A 21,583-nucleotide genomic window follows, 5' to 3' on the forward strand; every position below is an offset into this window, starting at 1 on the left:
CCACCAGCTTGTTCCTACTGTGTTGGTTGACTAATAGAATTATTAAAAACTTACTCGAAGTGGTGAAAGAATTTATAATGATGATACTCAGCACATTCATATTCAAGTCAGGTAACTGAACAATTCTTTATTAGGCATCCACTGTCAGCAGCCAAGAGAGGTGCCATGAGTACAGAACTGGGTAAGAAACAGACTTTGTCCTCTAGCAAAAATGTCTAGGGCAGAGAGAATTGTATTCCATTACATCAGACTGTAAATGAAGCTGAAACTTAACTAGCTTTTTCAGTATCTGATATATCTTGCTATTTTCATACCTTTCTTATTCAAACTGTGATCGTCCTTGTTCTAGTATGACAGGTGACCAGATTATTATATATGATGAGACACTGGATCCTATTTTATTGTGGTAATTGTGAGGCAAGTTCTTACTATATTCCAGAATAGCCTAGAATTTACTTTGTAGGCCAGGCTAGCCTCAAACTTGTAATCTTCCTGACTCAGCCTGCCAAGGATTGCATTTACAAGCATTCACCCCCATACACATGGGTCCCAATTAACCTTTTGCTTTAGCTGGCGATTGATATATTTATATTCACCTCAAAGATCTTAGCTTACATTAATAAGCTGTTATACCGATGACATTTTAGTTCATGGGGCCTTTGTTACTTTGGTTTGCTTGGCTTATCTCATTCTGCTAGGGTCTCAATGGTCCATTGATGCTGCTGCTTCAAGTGAAAACATCATCTCCCTTGGGTCAGGCTAACCTGGTGACTCTGATAGACCAGAGTGTACGGCCCACAGTTAGGAAGACTTCCTTGGTCAGACTCCTCTGTAGTTTGATGCCCTTGAACAGGTGTAGGAATCTGAGGGAAGTGGAGCCTGTGCTTGGCTCCTTCTCCACAGGGCTTTGGACACACTGCAAGCAGATGATGCCACTGACCTGGCGTTATGAACAAGATGCATTTCTATCTGGAGTGGGATGAGCCTTCTCTGTCTATTTTCTGTTTCTATGATGTATGATGGAGATCCCTAACACTGAGTCATCTCTTTTCTATGCGGTAGAGGTCAGGAGACATCTTGTAACTGTCGTTCCTCTAGCCATGGGAGCCTACACCAGCTTCTGCTTCTCTTTCCATCTGTGGAGTTGTACTAGTTCTTGTCTATTATAGAACTGTATTTACACAGAGTATAAAACTGTGCTGAGAGGAAAAAACAAAAGGATAAATTTGTGTTCTCTGGTGGAGCCTAGAAATCAAAATACAGTATTTTAAGATTTGTTTCTATTTGTACATATTCCCTAAACCAAAAACACATCCCAGGAGTTAGTTTATGGTATTGTTGCACATTTGAGTAAAGATGAAACAGAAACAGCCAAACAGCTCTCAGGAAAGTGACTTCAAGTTTGAACTTCATTTTGTGATGCCCTCTCTCTCTCTCGGTAGCTTTCCATGATGGCCACTATGCCCATTCATTCAACAAACATTTTTGTGTTTGCTATGTGACAGTACTACTAGGTAAATGGGGGAGGGTGTTAACTCTTCACTGTAAGCTGAAGTGAATGAGTGAATAAAATGTTTGCTGCACAAGCACAGCCCTAGGGTCACATTCTCACCACCCACATAACAGCCCAACATTTGAGCTGTGGTCCCAGTGCTAGTGAATGGATAGGAACAAGCAGATATCTCTGGGCTCCAAGGCGGCCAGTCTAGTCAAGACAGTGACCTCCAAGGTCACTGAGAGATCTTGTTTCAAAAATTAAGGTATAGAGTGACTAAGATGCACGTACATATGCCACCCACACGAATCTTTACTCTCACTCTCCTGGTGGTTTATATTCTCTAAAGCATAAAGCATCACCGTCCATCAGATGTAGCTTTTCCTGAAAGGCAGATTTTTACAGAAGCTGATGGATGGGATACCCAGTGGCCAACAAAACAACAAACAAACAAACAAACAAACAAACAAACAAAACTGTGACTGGGACCTTGGTATATGGGGTGAGATTGGGAGGCTTAGGAGAACTGTTGAAGTCATGAAAACTAATTTTAGAATAAAAATGTTTGTTTGTTTATTGCTAAATTTGATGTGACAGTAATCCATCACAGTTTAAAAATGCCAAGCATGAAGATTCTAGAAACTGCTGATCTGGACTCATTTGAGTGTCATCAGTAAAGAGAAGTTTAAGAATGGATAAGAAGCTCTGGGAAACAAACGGCCCTGACAACAAAGGATAGTTGAAATCTTCAAGGACAGCTAAGAGTCAGCTCCAGACCCACCCACCCTCTTTCTGCCTGTTCCGTCTAGGTGATCTCATCTGATTATAGAGCCAACCCAGCTAAACAACCGCATCCATCCACAGTTCCAGTCCTTCCCAGTAAGAACAGATGCCATCCAAAGGCAGAGTGAGTATACAGGAAACCATGTGTGTGCGAGCAAAGGCATAGGGACGATGCAATGCTAAAAAGCAGAGTCCTATGGGAAAACAGCCTCTCTCCTACTTTTTGTAAAACTGCCTATGCTTCTATTTATAGAGAAAATAAGATTTTTGAAGCTTTAGCAAACAGTCATGCTGAATTTGAGAATGTAGCTGACAATAAGACTCAGGGTCAGAGAGATGATGGCTCAGCTACCAAGCCTCATGCCCTGGGTCCAATCTCTAGGACTCACATGGCAGAAAGAGAGAGGTGTGTCCTGCAAGTTGTCCTCTGATCTTCACATGCATGCCATGGAATGTATATGCACTTGAGAAAACACATACAGTCACAATAAATACATATGATAATTTTATAAATTAAAAGAAGACTCAGAAGCTACAGTAAATGCAAAAACATTTATTTGAGAACAAGGAAGAGAAGGCAACACAGCATTTTGCACAAGCCAGTGTTTCTTGAGCAACTAAATGCAAAGCTAACAGAAACAAAAGAGAATAATGTTCAGTAGCAAGGTAAAAGCAAGGTTCTCTATATGTATGTAACAAAATATTTATGGATCTGAAACCCACTATACTGGAGAATTCACGTGCACCTTACCAGAGGTTGGGCCTGGGTGGCGTGTTACTATGCAGTAACGTAGAGCCTCACTATCCAGCTTGCTTTCAAGTGGCCTCAGGATTTAACTACGGTCCAAAAATGAGTAGAACATCTCAAAAATGACCCATAAATTAAGAGCAAACAAAAAACACAGGAAAAAAAATCCAGCATATACTCCTTAAGAATTTCTTGTCTCACCAGCAATGGGGAGGGAGAACCTGAATATTCAAGAGACACTAGAGAATGCCTCAACAACAGGACAAAACCAGTCAAACTAGATACAATATGCAAAGCTTACAACAAGCAATGTTCCAAAAGACCAGGTTATTTCTAAGTTCACTGTAGTCCTGGTCAACAGAACACTAGAATTCATTCTAATTTTCTAGTAGCTCATTTATCAATATTTGGTATAAATGTTATTTTTTGAATTTTACAACTGAGAATGAAATGCTGCGTAGATGAAATTAGAAACAAAGTAACAAAAACTAGTCATATCTAAGTAAGATGAATGTATCGAACAACTTTAAAATTTTAATTGCTATTTGCCTAAACCCTAGACATTATCTGATAGTTTCTAAGGAGTTTCTTTGATAAAGTAGGCTAGGATGCTGAAATCTGCCCCATGTAACTTGCTTAGATACTATTGAGCGTTGCCTGAACTCTTCTCCAGGGCCTTTGTGGAGGTTCTGATAGCAGAGATCCTCTTGCCTGGTAACTAGGCTCAAGGACAGCTTCGTATCAGGAATCCAGAGGAACCGACCCTCTCCTCATCTAGGGTTTGTGCAGAATCCACTGTAAGAGCAAATGATGACTCCACAGGACTTCTTACAGAATGTATATTTCCCTCCAAGTGACTGGTGCTTGCCTCCTCAGTGTTAACACTAAGGTCTCAGAAATGGAATTAATATGTACTGAGGGGCATGCTTTTCTTATTTATTATTTTATAGGTCTATGTAGTGTATTTAAAGAATATTTTAATTTTCTTCCTTTGAGACAGGGTCTCTCTACATATCAAGTAGACCTGGCTGGCACGGAAGGCACAGAGATCCATCTGTCTCTCTAGTGCTGGGATTAAAGGTGTGTGCCACCATGTCCACCTGAATATTTTAATTCCTGAGGTAAATTAACCAGGATAAACTGATAGTTTGAATTGTGATTATATATTTAGAAGAGTACACATATCCTATAGTAAAATATCCTTCAAGTAGCAAAGAAATAGAAGCACTCAGGGAAAATAATTTTTATTAGAAACTTCAACATTTTAGTAGTGAACAGAAGAACAGGAAACATGGTGGACATCGGTTGGCTGTTAGAAGCTGATGTTGGAAAGTGTCTAGATGTTTATCTAGCACAGCATGTGAAGTGCTCTTCCAGATGACGACTTACAGGCACATGCTAGATAGAGTTGAAGAATGAGGAAAAATAATCAGAACATGAGAGATTCTTGTTAAGTTGGCATGATCGTATGCAGTGCACACAGGCACTAAATGCTGGCAGAAAGGTTGAACTTGTCAAGGGGCCGAAAGGCCACATCTTTAAAAGAATCCAAACCAGTGTATCACAGGCTCCCAAAAACTGTGACTCATTCTCAAAGCCCAAAGCTGAGGGCAGTGGCACTTAAAGCAAGTTAGGTGTTTAAAATTGTTCCCAGGTGAAGAGCAAATTACATGTAAATTCTTCTTTTTATGTGCCTTCTTTTTATAGTGTGTGTGTGTGTGTGTGTGTGTGTGTAAGCTGAGATTTAGACTGCACACTCTGTCATTAAGGTACAACCCCAACACCAGCTAAGTTTCTGCCCAACAACTTAAGGAAGACAGGAAAGCACACTTAAAAAGTTGATGTGAGCTCAAAACTGGTACCTTGTTTTGACTCGGTTTGTGAAAACCTCTCGACTCTGCATAAAGAAGTTGCCAAAACAAACCAATAAGCAGAATCCCTTTGGTTTGGATGGAGAAAGAAGAACTCACCTGCAAAGTGCATCACTCAGGACACACGTGCTGACGGCTGAACATAACGTCTCTTTTATTCTGGGCTAAGCTAACAGAACTACACCAGTTTTAATCCTCCTTGGTGTCATTTCTTCCTCCTCAGAATCCTCCTAGCTAACATTTTGATCTGAATGAGGCTGAGATTTAAGCCAAAGACAGGATGTAATTTATTTTCAAGAACCCTACCCTCCAACTATGCGACCAGAATTGTCTACATTGGGCTTGGCACCGCCCATCATTGTATGGGTTCTTAGTAGGAGTGCCGGTTGTTAGAGTCATGAACAGCTTCTCCATCAAATACATTTACCTCTTTAAAAAGCCAAAGTGGTCCAGGGGTGCACTTCTCTGGGTCATGTTCACCTCACATTCATGCTATCAACTAAACACATCCTCTGCACCTCATAAGCTAGGCATGGTGCACCTTACCCTGTGGTCCCAGCATCTGGGAGCAGAGGAAGAAGGAGCCAAAGTTCAAGGCCACTCTCATCTACATTGCAAGCTTGCGGTTAGTTTCAACTATAAAGAGACACTGCTTCAAAAAGGAAGGGAGGAAGCGAGGAAAGGAAGGAGGGAAGGAGGGAAAAAGGAGAGAGGAGGGGGAGAGGAAGGGAGAGAGAGAGAAAGTGGACCATTCCAAAGAGTTTATCCTAGTATTTTTATTTATTTTTTTTAAAGATTTATTTTATTAATATATGTAAGTACACTGTAGCTGTAGCTGTCCTCAGACACTCCAGAAGAGGGAATCAGATCTTGTTGCGGATGGTTGTGAGCCACCATGTGGTTGCTGGGATTTGAACTCTGGACCTTCGGAAGAGCAGTCGGGTGCTCTTACCCACTGAGCCATCTCACCAGCCCTATCCTAGTATTTTTAGCACTGGGTAAACCCTTCATCATTTATTATTTCAACTGCAAATTTCTTTCAAAAGCTGTTGAGGAGAGCAAACTGGGTTGGCAGCTGCAGGTATCTGCTCACTTTGCCAGGCAAGAGCAATTGTAGCTGTGGCTTAATAGCCAGAACTCAAATGTGCTAGGTCCTCTGGAGAAGGTCAGCTGGTCCCATGGAAGAGGTGACTCATTCCCTCTCCCTCTATCCTTGCACTTCACGCTGACAATAACGGTGGTCCAGGTTTCACTCCTCAGACTACTCATCTTCCAAGTTATTTTCCAACATAAATCATCTTGTTTGTATTAATTAATCTGCATCTATTCATTAGTTTGGGGCCTGTAAAGCACCAAAATTATGGGACAAGAAATAAGTACCTTAGAATTACATAGCATAGCACATACGTGGTAGGAATCAAACCCCAGTCCCTGGAAAGAACAGTGAATGCTGTGAACTGCTGACCCACCTCTCCAGCCCCTTAAAAATCTTACAAAGCCATATTTTGTTTCCCAACTTATAAGTAAATGCTCTGCAGACCTATATGTGTTCATAATGGAGGAACTACAACTAAGCACTTATTATAATATTGTTCAATGGGGCATTGGACCTTATAATTACAACATAATTGTAAGCATAGCATAATACTGTTAAACCATAAACCATTTTTTTGATAATAATTCTTCAGCAGTGAAGTTAACCTACATGAAATTGCACCATGAATGGGCTGGAGATATGGCTCAGCGGTTAAGAGCACTACTGCTCTTCCAGAGGTCCTGAGTTCAATTCCCAGCAACCACATGGTGGCTCACAATCATCTGTAATGGGATCCAATGCTCTCTTCTGGTCTCTCAAGACAGAGACCAGTATACTCACATACATTAAATAAATTTAAAAGGGGAAGGAAGGAAGGAAGGAAGGAGGGAGGGAGGGAGGGAGGGAGGAAGGAAGGAAGGAAGGAAGAAAGGAAGGAAGGAAGGAAGGAAGGAAGGAAGGAAGGAAGGAAGAAAGAAAGGAAGAAAGAAAGAAAGTAAGTTTCACAATGGTGATTTCAGGTTGTAATTGTGAGACTTTAATGAGGTTCATCTCTTTAGACAGTGACTGTTGATATACACATAGCTTATACCTTTGATAGACCCATATTTATCTGAGTTCAGGAGTAATCTTTAAAAGTTCAGTACAATGTAAGTAATATAAAATTAGCCATCCAACAGACATTAAGTGTACAGTTGGGTGGCACTCAGCACACCACCATGTCCAACCAGCAGTGCCTCTCGCCTTCAGAATTTTCTCATGCTTGCAAACAGAAGCTCTGTACCTGCTAAACACTGACCTCCTAGTCCCCTCCTCCCAACCCCTGCAAACACTGCCCTCCTTACTGTCTCTATGAGCTTGACTCACAGGGGAATGAAACCACTCTTGCCTTTTCATGACGGGCTAATTTCATTGGCAGTTTCCCAAGGCTCATCAGGCCACGGCAAGTATCATAAACCCATTCCAGGTAACACTGACTGGTATTCTAGTAGATGTTTGCAACACATTTTATTTATCTTTTCTTTTACTGAGTGGAGAGAGAAAAGTTAAGTTTAGAGTCAGTATGATAAAGGACGGAGTAGCATCATATAGAAATAGCAGCAATAGCAGCACGTTTTCCTCCCTTAACCTTACTGCCACATGACCCATGCCATATGCCTTAGAATGGAACAACAGAGAAGCTTAATCCGAAGGCTGACAAAGCCAAAGCACCCTGGTAATAGCAAACTGAAAGGAAGGATGTGCAAATGGAGGCAGGACAATGAGGCTTTATCTCCAGATTAAGGTTAGAGAGGAAGCCAGGTTAAGTATCTCTAGCTTTAATTCTAGCTAGCACATGGGAGGTTGGGGCAGACAGATCCCTGAGTTAGAAGCCAGACTGGATTAGATAGCAACTTCCAGGCCACCCAGGGCTACACAGTGAGACCCTGTCTCAAACAAACAAACAAACAAAAAGGTCACCTGCAGTTTTCAAAGATTTGATTAAGAATTTATGAGCATTTTTCTAGTACATTCTTCAGACTGATATCTATGTTTGGATGATGATAATTTGGTTTAAAATGTATGCACTTATCTAAAAAGGCCTGAAATTAAATAAAACACTCAATAGCTAGCATTTGAGTCAGTTTTGAGTTAGGATAAATTAACAAAAAGAGTAATATCTTAAGAGTTGTAAAACAATTTTTAATTTTTTAAATAATATTAATTCTTTGAGAATGTCATACGATTTATTTGGATCATATTCATACTCCCTCCCCTATCCACCCAAATTCAATTTGTGTTCCTCAAATACTCTTGAGTATAAGCCTACCCTGGGGTGTGTTCCACATACCAGGAATCACATCTTAGGTTCCTCTCCCAGCAGCTACCAAATGCCAATAGCCTCTGAGCTAGGGGTGTGCCTTGGTACCCACTCTACCTGCTCCATGCTGGGATGCGCTCTGGGGTTCAGATCTTTTGAATGCTGTCACCTAGCTATGAGTCCACACGTGTAGTTGTCCTGCTGATCTGGATAATATATTTTCCTAAAGTCATCTACCACTTGTGACTCTTACAGTGTTTTTTCTTCCTCTTCTGCAATGATCGCTGAGCCTCGGGAGGGAGGGGAGTGATAGATGTCTCTTAGCGCTGAGTCCTTCACAGTCTCTTGCTCTCTGGGTTTCTGTGTTGCTGTCTACTGCAAGAGGCTTGCTTACCTGTTGAATGTTGAGGGACGCACTAATCTATGGTATAAGAATCAATCATCAAGAATCATTATCATTTAATACAATGCCCATTTAATAAAATAATACTAGTAAGTTACTTACTGGGGCCCATAACCTGTCTAGCCACAGGTCTCTGAACCAGATAAAAGAGCCATTGATCAGGCCTTAAATCGTATCACAGAGCAGGTGGCTATTCCCACGATACTCATGGGCATATCTTCGTAGGAGAGTCACTACTGTGGCGTCCTGGTTCATAGCTAGCTAAACATGATGGCTATTTTTGCTTCTGGTAGCATGAACAGCACTAGCTAGAGGGATGAAGCTTCCATCTATATCCAGTTAGTTTCTCCATGTTATATAAAACAATTTTTAAATTGACATACAAAAATAATTTTCTAAGGATCATTATATTATTCATGTCATACTTTATAAAGTACTAATATACATATAAAATTCAAGCATTCTTAAATTTGTTTATAACATAATATAAAAGATATTTAATACACAAGTTTAAAAGCTTTGTAAAAATATTTGTCCATAAAGCAAAACCAGCAATGTGAAGTTATCAAATCCAGTGACATAAATGTAAGGGACAATTGGATGATACAGTGACATAAATGTAAGGGACAATTGGATGATACAGTGACATAAATGTGAGGGACAATTGGATGATACAGTGACATAAATGTGAGGGACAATTGGATGATACAGTGACATAAATGTGAGGGACAATTGGATGTACACATTTAAGTTCCTGCTGAATTACCCAGGAAAATGCTATTCAAAGAATTTAGCTGAACTCTATAAGAATTCATTCAAGATAGAATCTTGGAATTACTATCTAGAATTAGCGGCATCTTGTGACAGCTCTCAGAGGCATTTCCAAATCCTTCACACAGGACTGTGAGGAGTTTTGCTACCACATGCACGTTGAGGCTATTGCCAAGCAGCCGGTAACGCTGTTTCACTGTTGTCTTCTCAGGAAACCCTAGAAAACAGAGGTGGCATTTACAATGCAATCACTTGTGATCCCAATTTCCAGAAGTAAACGGATTCCTTTTAGTAAAAGCACACTATGTGCTTAATAAATACACTCCTGCCTTCATGGTCAGTGTAGGCCTGTTGTACGGAGGCCTACACAATGCATCACCTTGTGATGCTGTACTTGTCATTGTGTATGTGCGCTCTTTGATGCTCGCACAATGAGGAAATGGCCTAAGGACACCATTCTCAGAGAGTATACTCATAATTAAAACACAAAAGGTGGTAAATTGCTAATATGCCTACGAAGTTTTACTAATAAATGAGAATTTGGAGACCAAAATATTGTAGAACATCATTCTATGATGATAATACAGCGAGATGCTGTATAAGACAATTATATCACATTATATCCAAGTATGGTTAATATTTACAGAAACATATGTGTTAATACACTTTGGAAAAATGGTTGCTACTATTTTCCTTGGTAGTTTCTTTTACTTAATAGTACTTTTATAGTGCTCTAATTTACATCCCACAAAATTTACATTTTAAAAATATATGGTTCATACATTTGAGGATTGAATTCACAAACATCTTAATTTTTATTCCTTCAACATAAAATAAAAAAGCAAAGCAAACAAACAAAACAATAACAACAACAACAAAACCCCAAACTCTAAAAAGCCCCTGTCCCATCAACAGTCCCTCCCGGTTCCTTCCCTTCACCTACCTGCAGCTCTACCTTTTGATGGCACTGAAGAGTTGGCTATTCTAGTCTCATATAAATGGAGTCAGGTGACATGTTTATACCTGCCTTTTTATAGTCATCATAATGTTTTTAAGGTTCATTAACATTTCAGCAAGCTCTAGCACTTACTTTTTATTACTTAATAATATTTTAATGAATAAAACATATTTTACTTGTCCATCCTAATTGGTAAAGATATGAGTTGTTTCCACTTTGGGATATTACATATAATACATACATATTATGAAGGTTTTTCCTTGGATAAGTATCCAGAGGATAAGTATGCTGAGTCATATATTATGTTTAATATTTGTAGAAATGTTACCACTATTTTCCTTCATGCTAGTGGATATGGAGTAATGTTTCACTGTGATTTATTGATATTTCTCTAATATCTAATGATGTTAAACATTCTCTTTGTGTTTATTAGCTATCTGCCTATCTTTGAAGAAATGCATATTCAAATAATTTTTACTTTTTAAAAAATATTTATATATATATGTACAGTGATTTATTTTTTATTTTTATTTATTTTTTGCCTGCATGCATGCCTCTGTGAGGGTGTCAGATACTCTGGAACTGGAACTACAGACAGTTGTGAGCCATGTTGATCTGGGAATTGAACCCAAGATCTCTGGAAGAGCAGCCAATGCTCTTATCTGCTTAGCCATCTCTCCAGGCCCTCATTTCCACATTTTACTATATGTTAAGTACACTGTACTTATATGTTAAGTACACTGTAGCTGTCTTCAGACACTCCAGAAGAGTGCATCAGATCCCATCATGGATGGTTGTGAGCCACCGTGTGGTTGCTGGGATTTGAACTCAGGACCTTCGGAAGAGCAGTCAGTGCTCTTAACTGCTGAGCCATCTCTCCAGCCAATCATTTTCACATTTTTAAGTTGGATTACTTTCCATTTGTTAAGTTGTAAGAGTTCTTTATATATTCTGTATAGAACTGGTTTTCATAGTTTGCTTCCATAGACTGACTTTCTCCTATCTGATTTAATCACATTCAGTGTACTTTGAAACAAAAAGTGAAGAAAAAAAATTATCTAATACGATAAAGGAAATAATTAAGGAGCATTAAGAACAGTACAGTTTCCTACATTTGTAATGAAGAACCATCAGGTGAAGTTGTTTTACCAATACTACACTCTGTATTGATTGCAATACGATAACAGTAATTACTCTAATAAAGCTGACAGCTACAATTGAGCATGATTGTAAAGCTTCTATCCTACATACAATAAGGCAGAGGCAAGCACATTGCTAATATCAAAGACTAGTTCCAAATAACCAGGAGTAGAAATGTGTTCATAGACAATCTTTTACACAATCCTAGGGAAGGGCCGTTGGTAATATTAAGACTACACTAAGGGGAAAAGTAAGTTTAGAAACAGAATTTGTTTTATACTGATATTAAAGTCTAAGCTAAGTGATGGAAAAATTATATAGTTTTTAACGTAAAAGGTGTTGTTTTTAAGATTTAAATGCAGTAAAGTAAAGCTATCTTCAAAACCAAAGCCACGTAGGAAGCCCCAGGTCAGGGAGCAGCTCTCTCCCAGCAAAGGTCCGTGTCTCTGCCACAGCAGGCTAGCCACACTCACACACGTAGGCAGCTACAAGACACCAGGACAAAATGAACAGAAACATCCATAGAAATCCATTGTTGCCAGAGGACAAATGGCTCAGATGATGTTCATTTTTGTGCCCACAGCCGATAATGTTGGAAACATACATGAAGGACAGTTGTGTGACAGTTATGGACTACGGTAAGAGCTGGGCAAAACTGTCAACACAAGTACAGTGCATATTTTAAAAGAGCATTCAGCAGTTAAAATATGAAACAATAACAAAAAAGGGGCCATGAATTTGAAAAAGAACAAGGATATAGTTTGATCTAAATTTTTAAAAATTAAATGAAATAAAAATTAAAAGATTCTTTATACATTTTGTATGTGTATGTAGATAGATAGATAGATAGAGAGAGAGAGAGAGAGAGAGAGAGAGAGATGAAGAACCTCAAGAAATTCTATTTTACTCACTTCAAATTTTAAAGCAATTTTTGTTTATTCTATAAGGTAAAACAGACAAGCTAACGTAAGGTAGAACAAGCAAAGACACCTTCCTCTAGCATGGTGTGACTCTGCTCATCCTCCACATCCCTTACCAACTTCTAATATTACCGAAGCAACTACAACACTAGATGTAAAACAGTCGGCATACTGAGCCTTAGGAACCTACTTTAGTTAGACAACCAATAGGTTTCCTTCTAAGTAGTATGTCTTAGTGTTTAAAACACGGGGGGGGGGGGGGGGGTAGACAGTGGCGAGGAAGCAGACTGGCAGCAGAGCTGAGGCCGCCCCTCAGCTCCTCTTCTACAATTTTCTCACTTCGTGACATAAACCAAGACAAGGGAAGTTTGTGCCTTTTTCCAGAAACAATCTCTAAATCACTGAGGCCTGAATGAGATGACCAAGAAGAAAAATTAGTAATCTTTTCTTCTTTAAATTAAGGCAGGCCTCCCTCTCCTTGCCCTAGAGCAGCCTATTTAGCCAGGTATGGAGAGCACTTCGAGATCTTGGTGTAAGAAAACATGGATCTATCTCTTAGTGCTGAGACTGCGGGTAGCAGTGGAACTGGGGGAGGGGGAGGCCTTGGGGCCAAGGTAAGCATACACAGGGCAGTGTCCAAGGCTTCCTGCGGGTAATCCCTGAATTTCCTGCACTACAGTGGAGTTAGGACTTTGCCTTCCCTTTATCTTTGCTTTTGTTTGTGAACTCCCCTGCTGTAGATCCTCTAAGGCCCCCTACATTCCTTACAGTGGAGAACAAAGGCAAATAACTGAAAAGAATATATCTTTGCCAAAAATCGGAGGGTGGGGGAACCCACAAATATAGCCCTTATTCCACTAGTCAACTCAACTACCCTTTACCTTCATTAGAAAAAGCCAGTTGAGCCCAGTTGACCCCAAGCCTGATTGTACCACCTAATCCCAGATACTGAAGGGGATGAGGCAGGAGGATAATGAGTTTAAGGACCACTGGGTCTAGAGAGCAGGCTCATGATTAGTCTGCTCAACTTAGAAAGTCTGTCTCAATATAAAAATAAATACAAAGGGAAGAGCTGGGGAATGTAGCTTGCTTGATCAAGTACACTTGAGGCCTCAGTTAATAACAATAACAACAAAATAAGCCTATTGAAGGGAACCCCCTGACCCCAGTCTAGTGTGGAGTTACCAAATCAGACCTATGGAAACAAGAACTTCAGTAGAAAGGGAATTCTATCAACCATCTGAGGCAGTTAGTAACTGCCATTCTGCCTGCAGCCTGGGTGGATACCTACTCATTTCTGGATTTAAGGGAGAGGGAAAATAAGGTGAGAACTGACTGAGACATGACTGAAGTGAAGACAAAGCAGGAAAATGCCTGAAGTGGTAGCAGAACAGAATGGGGGCATTCACCATCTCACCTCCCACGGCAGGGCAGCAGGGATTCATTCATACAATGCCCGTGTGAGTTCTTAAGGAAGTGCTGAGAGCTTTAATAAACTTGCACTCTACATGGATCCCACATACCAAATTCTGGAGGAAATCCCTGGAGATTTGCAATTTCTTTCGGTGTGAAATATCGCAGTTTAAGCATTGACAATTTAGCTATCTTTTCTTCTGGTGGCAAATCAGGAAGAGATTTGTAGATATTCTCAATCTGTTAAAAAAAATCCAAAAGAAATTAAAAAGTTCTGTATGACCAGACAAGATTGCCAGTTGTTAGGCAGCTTTAGAACAGTAGAGAAGCATCTGTAGTGCCGCACAGTTGCAGAAAGTATAAGCAAAATATTTCTGTGCAACAATTGTATAATTGGCTGGATAATGACACCAGACTTAGAGAAAGAAGACTCGCAGAAGAGAGTAGGATCATTTTCAGTTTATCTGTCATTTTTGACCCATTAAGACTAAGACATATTAGTAAATATATAAATTAAAAATTATTAAAAATTATAGAAAACTGAGTCAACTAACAAAGTCAACTTCGTAATGCTAACAAGAAAATCAACAAGCAAAAAGAATCACTTCACAGAAAAGAAATTGTGTCTGTGCGGTTAAGTGAAATATATTGACACCATCAGTTGAACATTTCAAATTATTTTGGTATACTTAAATGAAATGTTAAACGTCATGTCACTGAATGCAAAGTTTGAGCTGAAAACCGTCCACTGTACCTGCGCATCCTCTGCAGCCTGTAACACGGAGCCTGTCCCCTCTATGTAACTCCCATACCTGGAAAGTAACACGAATGCCAAATATCAAAAATATTACTTTGTGTGTATGTGTGTGTGTTTATGCATAAGTGTATGTGAGTGTGTGTGTGTTTATGCGAGTGTGTGTGTGTGAGTGTGTGAGTGTGTGTTTTAATGGGTGAGTGCCTGTGTCTGTTTATAGGTATGCAGGCGTGCATGTACATGCATGTGTGTGGAGGTCCAAGGACAACCCTGGCTGTCGTGCCTTCAAGCACAAGCCAAAGCTTTTTGGAGGCAGGCTTTCTCACTGGTATCAAACACAGCAAACAGGTTAAGTTGTCCAGCCAGCAAGGCCCAAGGATCTGGGGATCACTTCTCCAGAGCTGAGAGCACAGCGAATGCCACCATGCCTCGCTATATTTACATGTGTTCTTGGTTCTTATTGGGGCCCTGTGCTTACTGAAAACACTGTACTCAACAGGGAATCACCTAGGATCTTTTTCTAAAAAGTATTTTTAAGTGACAAAAAATTTATGGAATGACATACATTTATATTTTTCTGAAACATTTTGAATAGTATCATGGAAATAATGCTTTGTAGTTTAAAATAAGACAAAATTCTATTTAAGCTTCTCAAAAACTAAATGTGGCATTTGAGTTGTATAAACATCATTGAATGATGTCTTAGTATTTTTATATTAATTGTTATAGCTGCTATGTTCCTTGTTAGAAAATACAAACTATACTATAGAGGTCCCTGCCACATTAAACCAAATGTATAGATAAAAGCATATCATTACTATTATTTTTATAATGCCTGAATTATAATTTCTTCTCAGTACCCCAAACCTTCTGCTCTCTAATACCACATATCCACAGTCCACTGAGCCTGAGGTTAAGTCTCATTAGACCTGTACTCTTTCACTATCGTTTTCATTTAAGAATTAATTAGGTAAAACTTATATAAGAAGTATAAAATATTTCAGAAATGAAAGGTGCATTGCCAAGCTGGCTTTCCATCATATGAGCACTCTCTTTTCATAATAAGGACAATTTAAAATAAAAATTAGAAAAATACATCAGGGAAAAATAACTGTTCCATACTACCTTTTCATATGCTCTACACAGTTAAATGTGTGTGTGCTTGTGTGCATGAGCGTGCACACCATATTTAGTAGAAGAGAGAGCCACAGTAAGGTTTACTTTATGTCATCTTATTATAAAAGAATATCAAGGTTGCTTTTTATTACGAAATTGATAAGCACTATTTTATGAGAGTCCTAAACAGAACCTATTGGACTTGGAAGTAGACAACAGCTGAGTAGAATCTTCTTAAAGTAATAAATCCTTTCTCCTAGAAGTACAAGGCAGATCATAAAATCAGAGTGAGGCTACAGGGCTCTAGGACAGCCCTGTTTTTTCCACAGACAGAAAACTAGCAGCAAAAGAAGAAGAAGAAGGAGGAAGAGGAGGAGGAGGAGGAGGAGGAGGAGGAGGAGGAGAATGAAGAGGAGGAGAATGAAGAGGAGGAGAATGAAGAGGAGGAGGAGGGGGAGGAAGGTTTGACTTGTCACATCACACAACTGCCTACCTATTTGAGGACAATACATAAAACAGTGATAGGGCCTATAACTTTTTAATCCTAAAATGCCCAGTTTACCCCATCAGTCTAGTTTTTGAAAAACTGCCAAAAAGTTGTCATAAGTCAAGAAACCCAGAGCAAACCCCTAAATGTTCAACAATAGGAAACCAATAAAATAAATTATGAACCTCTTTTACCTTGAACACAAAAAGGATTTTCATATTACCATGCAACAATATCCAAAGATTGTGATTATCTTCCAAGCCAGCAGTCACCATTTTGGAAATTCCTCTGTGCCCTCTTAAAAAGATTACCTGGGCCTGTTGACTGTTTTCCCCTTATGGAGGGTTGGGGAGGGTCATAGACTTTACCTGAGTATCTAGCTGCTTCCTGCTACATGCTTTGTGTAACTCTGTCTTAACTGCACATGACCTAGTGGAAGGGTAGAGTATATAGGCTAGGGGAGACTAGATGACGTCCCTTCTATCTGTGTAGATACAGACATCCCTACTGGGTAAACACTTTCCAGGCCTAGTTTGCTGGGAGGCAGGAGCATCCTATCCCTGAAAGTAACCCCTCATCCAGCTATAGAAAGAAGCCTGATAAACTCACTGGTTCCTGAGAGTTAACATTGATGGAATCATGCCTTGGTTTTGGCTGGGATCTTAGGAGATCTGGCAGCCATGATAAGAAAAACCTTTTTTATGTTTGGTCCAGGAAGCAATATTAGCAACAACCCCTTTGGAAGGCCATGCAGTACACTGATATCACAGGTTGGTGGCCATATATAGGACATGACCAACAGACATATGTAGTAGGGGGTTTTATAATCTTAGTAACTTAAATTCTGAACTATGAGGCTATACTATTTATTTACAAACCTAAATGAGGGCTGGAGAGATGGCTCAGTGGTTAAGAGCACTGACCGCTCTCCCAGAGGTCCTAAGTTCAATTCCCAGCAACCACATGGTGGCTCACAACCATCTGGAATGGAATGTGATGCCCTCTTTTGGTGTGTCTGAAGACAGCTACAGTATATTCTTACACATAAAATAAATAAATCTTAAAAAGAAAACCTAAATGAGTTTTAAGTTTTAAATTATAACTGGATAATTCAATTTTATTTCTTTAGATTAAGATATAATTAAAAAAAATGTTTAAAAACACTGATAGGCATCACTCTTGAGGTTTAATGTATCTCACAGAAAGAAAAGTAATAAAATTAACAATTCACAACTGTGAAATCATGTTATCACAAGTATTTAATCTGTACAAAGGTCATTCACAATGGCCTTGTCTTTGGTGAACACTTTGTGGGTGGTGTACAGAATGTCCTGCACAATGAACGTTCACTCTTGGTCTGCTGGCAATTGGGGATAAAAGTCAGCCTAAGAGAAGCATGGTATAAAACCCTTGTTGTTCTGAGAAGGACTAAGCGACTAGCTGGGAAACACAGTTCTTGTAGACACAGCACAGAGGGGTCTCTTCCAAACGTACCCTTTCGTAAAGCACATGGACCTTCTGGACGTGGGCTTCACGATATCTAGTAAGAGAGCGTATCGCAGCAATAACTTGGGTGGTAAAAGGTACTCATCTGTGTCGCCATCTTCAAGGAAGTCTTTCAGCATCTGCACAGAGAGGTCACTGTCTTGTTGATGTTTCCTGTCCCTTTCTTCTACAGTCTCAAGCTTAAAGAGAATGGTATCTTTTCCAGAACTCTGTGTGCTGCTGCTCTCAGCACAGATACGTGGTCCAGTTCTCTGCACTCTTGGCTGACTTTCTTCAACTACTGCATATTTTTGTGGCTCAACAGTTACAATTTTAGGAAACTCCATCAGTATCTGGCATTAAATTAAAAAAAAATACAGAAACTGTCAAAGTTTTATTTAAAATAAGAAATCAATCAATAATTTTAACTAGACCCATGCAAACCTTTTAGCTCTTATAAGGTTGATGTTGAAAACACTGTAGCTTGCTTCTATTGACAAGTTATTGTCAGAAGCTAGCAGTCATCCAGTCATAAGACAAGTGAGCTTCCGAGGATTTACTTCTCAGAATTACTGTCTACTGTACTCACTGACGGAAAACTCACAACATTCAAACACAGTAGCACTGGTGAAACAGAAATGTAAAAGCAAAACTGGAAAATGCACACGGAACTAAAGTTTACCAAATTCCTTCATGAAAAGGAAGTCCTGAAGCACCTTCAAATCTAAAAGCAAACTCTGTGTTCTACTGAAAACGCTGTGTCCATGGAGGGTGGAGTTCCTTGTGGAAACTCAGAATCTTAGAGAAACTTCCATTTTATAAATGAGAAAATAGTCAAGAAATTGTGAGTGATCTCATCTTCCTTAATATAATTTTACCCTGTTCCTGGAGCTGCCCAGTATGGGAAAGAGCGTCGGTCACAGGAGAGCTGGCCCCACTGGTAGGACTGGCTGCTGTTGAGCTTTATTCGTGCTTATGCAGAGCCACGTTGATTGAGCCACTGAAACTGTTATCTTTCCTCATTTCTTATGAAACGTATAAAATCATTCACCAAGAATGCCAGCTTAGCAGTTGAGAATTTGATGTTAGCTTCTAACTAATCATTACTACACTTTAATCAATTAATATAAATAATGTTGGTGTCAGGGACAGTATAATAAATATGTTTACAGACCAATTTAAAGATAGCATATTACATTTTATCATAAGAAATCACTGATTAATGGTTTTAACTGGGAAGAGGAAAAGACAAATGTAATAGTTATGAAAGTTATGATGGAACACAGGAAAATAACACTAATGATAATTTTTACACTTACAAAGTCTTTATGAGTTTTGACTTTGTTTAGTTTAGTGAAAAGTGACATCGGGAGAAGCAGAGACCTGAAAATGGACACGAAGATGACCTGCATTATAAACTCAATAGGCATAGGAGTCCTAAGTAGTTACTGAGAAGAAACTGGCAGACTGAGATTCATCCACAAGTAAACAGTAATATCCGTAGCAACAACAATACCTGTCCAGGGGCCTGGAAGGGGAAAGGCTCTGACTGAAGCTTTGCAATGAGAAAATATCGGAGCCTCGAGTTTGGAATGCCTAGCTGCAAGCAACAGAGAAAAGCTAGTTACCAAATGAAATGTGGGGGACTTCAATCATCTTCAGCTCCTAGCACAGAGACTCAGAGAGACATGCACATAGGTTCTGCCAAAGCAATTTTATAATAATAATAAAAACATTAAACTCAAATATAGCTATTCTTGGCTACTGTTACTTTACTTTTAAAGAGGAGAATTTAGTCTAGAAGAGACACTGATATAACAACTTATATATTAATATTTTAAACTAGATTTTCTTTTCATTTGTAGATAAAGAACTATATGATACAGCTAATGATGACAAGAAGCCAAAAGGAACAATGGCACTTACAAAATCAGCCTTTCACAACACAAGTGTTTTGATGTCTTACATGAAATGGAGGCATGCGTGCAACCAAATGTCACGGAGCAGAAGGGAATTATAATATGTCCACTTTGCTTTCAATCTTGGATTACTTTGAGCATTAATGAATACAAGACACCCAATTTTACATGTAAAAATTCCATATAGTTTCAAACCCTACAATCGTTTATTTTCCAAAAAGAAAAATCATGAGATTTAATGAACCTATCTTATGTACAAGCAAATCAACAAGTATGCACTATGTTCTTCAGAAAGTAAGATCCATGACTGAGCTAGTTTGACACTTATATGAAATATTAAAAATAGATTTATTTTGTTTATTATATCAAATTCTCTTAAACGATACTTATATAAATAAATTGTGGTACCTACAGAAGAAGGAGACAATAGAAACTCTTGATACTGAAAGCCACAGGCTTCTATTGTTTGTATCAGCAGCCCTCTGGAAAGAGAAAAAGAGTCAAAGCAAAAAGCGGCCAGCCTTGCTTAGAAATGGCATTCTTATGTAACACTTAATCATCAGTAAAACCCGACTGTACTCAAGCCATTTAGACACACGGCTTCTAAGTCATTACTTGCGAAACTGCATGTTAATAAAAAGATAAGAGAAGAATCTCTAGTACACGTAAATAAAGCTGCCAGACAATGTGACCAATTGCTGAAAGCTTAACTTGTTAATTAATCAGATCTGGAACTGAAACGACAGCTTCCCAGGGTCCATAAGACAGGAACAGTTACAAGTAACAGTGACTAAAGGACTCGGGTAGATGTAGATACCGTTTTTTCCACACAGGCTACTATCAGATGAAACCCTGCCTCTGGCTGTCTCTCTCATCTAAGTAGGATGCTAAGTTCTCATTGTGAGGCTGCTCTTAATTAAAACATTTCTACCTAGAAATACTTGATACTAAAATCAGTACTCCTTCTGGAAGATTAAAATAAGAACAGAACAAGATTTTGTAATATTTTATATTATTGGTAAAAATCACACTAATTAATAAAGCCTATCTTATAAAATGTTTGAATATACACTTATTATTAAGATCTTTATCTTACAATGGTGCCTATTATAAAATATAGTAAGTCTAAAACATTTGCAAGACAAACATATTTTTTACCTTGTAGAAGATACTTCAAAACCTTTGACATTTTCTAAGAGAATATACTTGGGTAATTTTTGTAATCTAAAAAAACAAAAACAAACAGAAATACAAATACTGAATTACAAAGAAATAAAAAGAAAATCACAACTTGTGAGAAATGGGATTTATAAATAATTTTCTCTATTTTTTTAAAAATGAATTTTAACTATTTTATTTATTTTTCTCGACATGCTATATACTTGAAAAAGTTCACACTTGAAGAGTTAATTCCATTGGAACACATCTCAAAATATGGGCTTGCATAGGGCTCTGCACTGCAAAACACAAAGGGCAGTCATTCAGCCTCCGGGGCCGTGGTCACTAACACTGGGAACATGTGCAGTGACTACTACCAACGAGCAAAGGCAACAGAATTGAGCTGGCTACTGACAGTTCTGTCACTCACTATGGAGGCAAGCATGAAACTGCGAAACATTTCATGTTATTTTTATTAGTTGTGGTAAAAAAAAAAAAAAGGTGCATGTGATAACCACTAATGTCTACAAAATGACAAACACTACATTCTTCATACCCTCAACTGCAAACCTAAGGTAAGTGTACAAGAATCTACTGTTTACCTTGGGAGAATATCTAGAATATACAAGAAGCTAGTTGTCCTTGGATCGGTCATATCCCCCTGTAGGCCAATTCTAAAAAAGCAAAGAAATCACAAGAGTTTATAAAAAATTGTATGTAATGATATCAAAAAGACTTAGCCAGTTAAGAGAATTTAAATTAGTTGATCGTCACCATAAGAAAGAAAAGACAGGAAAGTAGCTGATTGGGTGGGCAGCAATCTGGAG

General features: G+C 38.7%; 1 protein-coding gene across 7 annotated transcripts in view; it reads right to left on the reverse strand.

Annotated features, from left to right (window-relative positions):
* Nucleotides 1–2,811: 2,811 nt before the first annotated feature.
* The window catches only part of Trdmt1 (tRNA aspartic acid methyltransferase 1), a 39,919-nt gene continuing 21,147 nt past the window's right edge, over nt 2,812–21,583 (reverse strand). For 4 of the 7 annotated variants that reach the window (XM_011238948.3, XM_006497325.4, XM_030247190.1 and 1 more), the window contains 8 exons: nt 21,359–21,430; nt 20,757–20,822; nt 20,011–20,080; nt 19,196–19,279; nt 17,689–18,032; nt 14,592–14,649; nt 13,948–14,077; nt 2,812–9,623 (listed from right to left, as the gene is read on the reverse strand). In XM_011238948.3, the coding sequence (XP_011237250.1) occupies nt 9,451–9,623; nt 13,948–14,077; nt 14,592–14,649; nt 17,689–18,032; nt 19,196–19,279; nt 20,011–20,080; nt 20,757–20,822; nt 21,359–21,430 (997 nt within the window). In that variant the 3' untranslated portion in view covers nt 2,812–9,450. The remainder of the gene's footprint in view (nt 9,624–13,947; nt 14,078–14,591; nt 14,650–17,688; nt 18,033–19,195; nt 19,280–20,010; nt 20,081–20,756; nt 20,823–21,358; nt 21,431–21,583) is intronic. The other 3 variants (XR_003950435.1, XR_003950434.1, NM_010067.4) reach the window with 2 other exon arrangements.

The sequence above is a fragment of the Mus musculus genome, chromosome 2 (genome assembly GCF_000001635.26).
Source record: "Mus musculus strain C57BL/6J chromosome 2, GRCm38.p6 C57BL/6J".
NCBI lineage: Eukaryota > Metazoa > Chordata > Mammalia > Rodentia > Muridae > Mus > Mus musculus.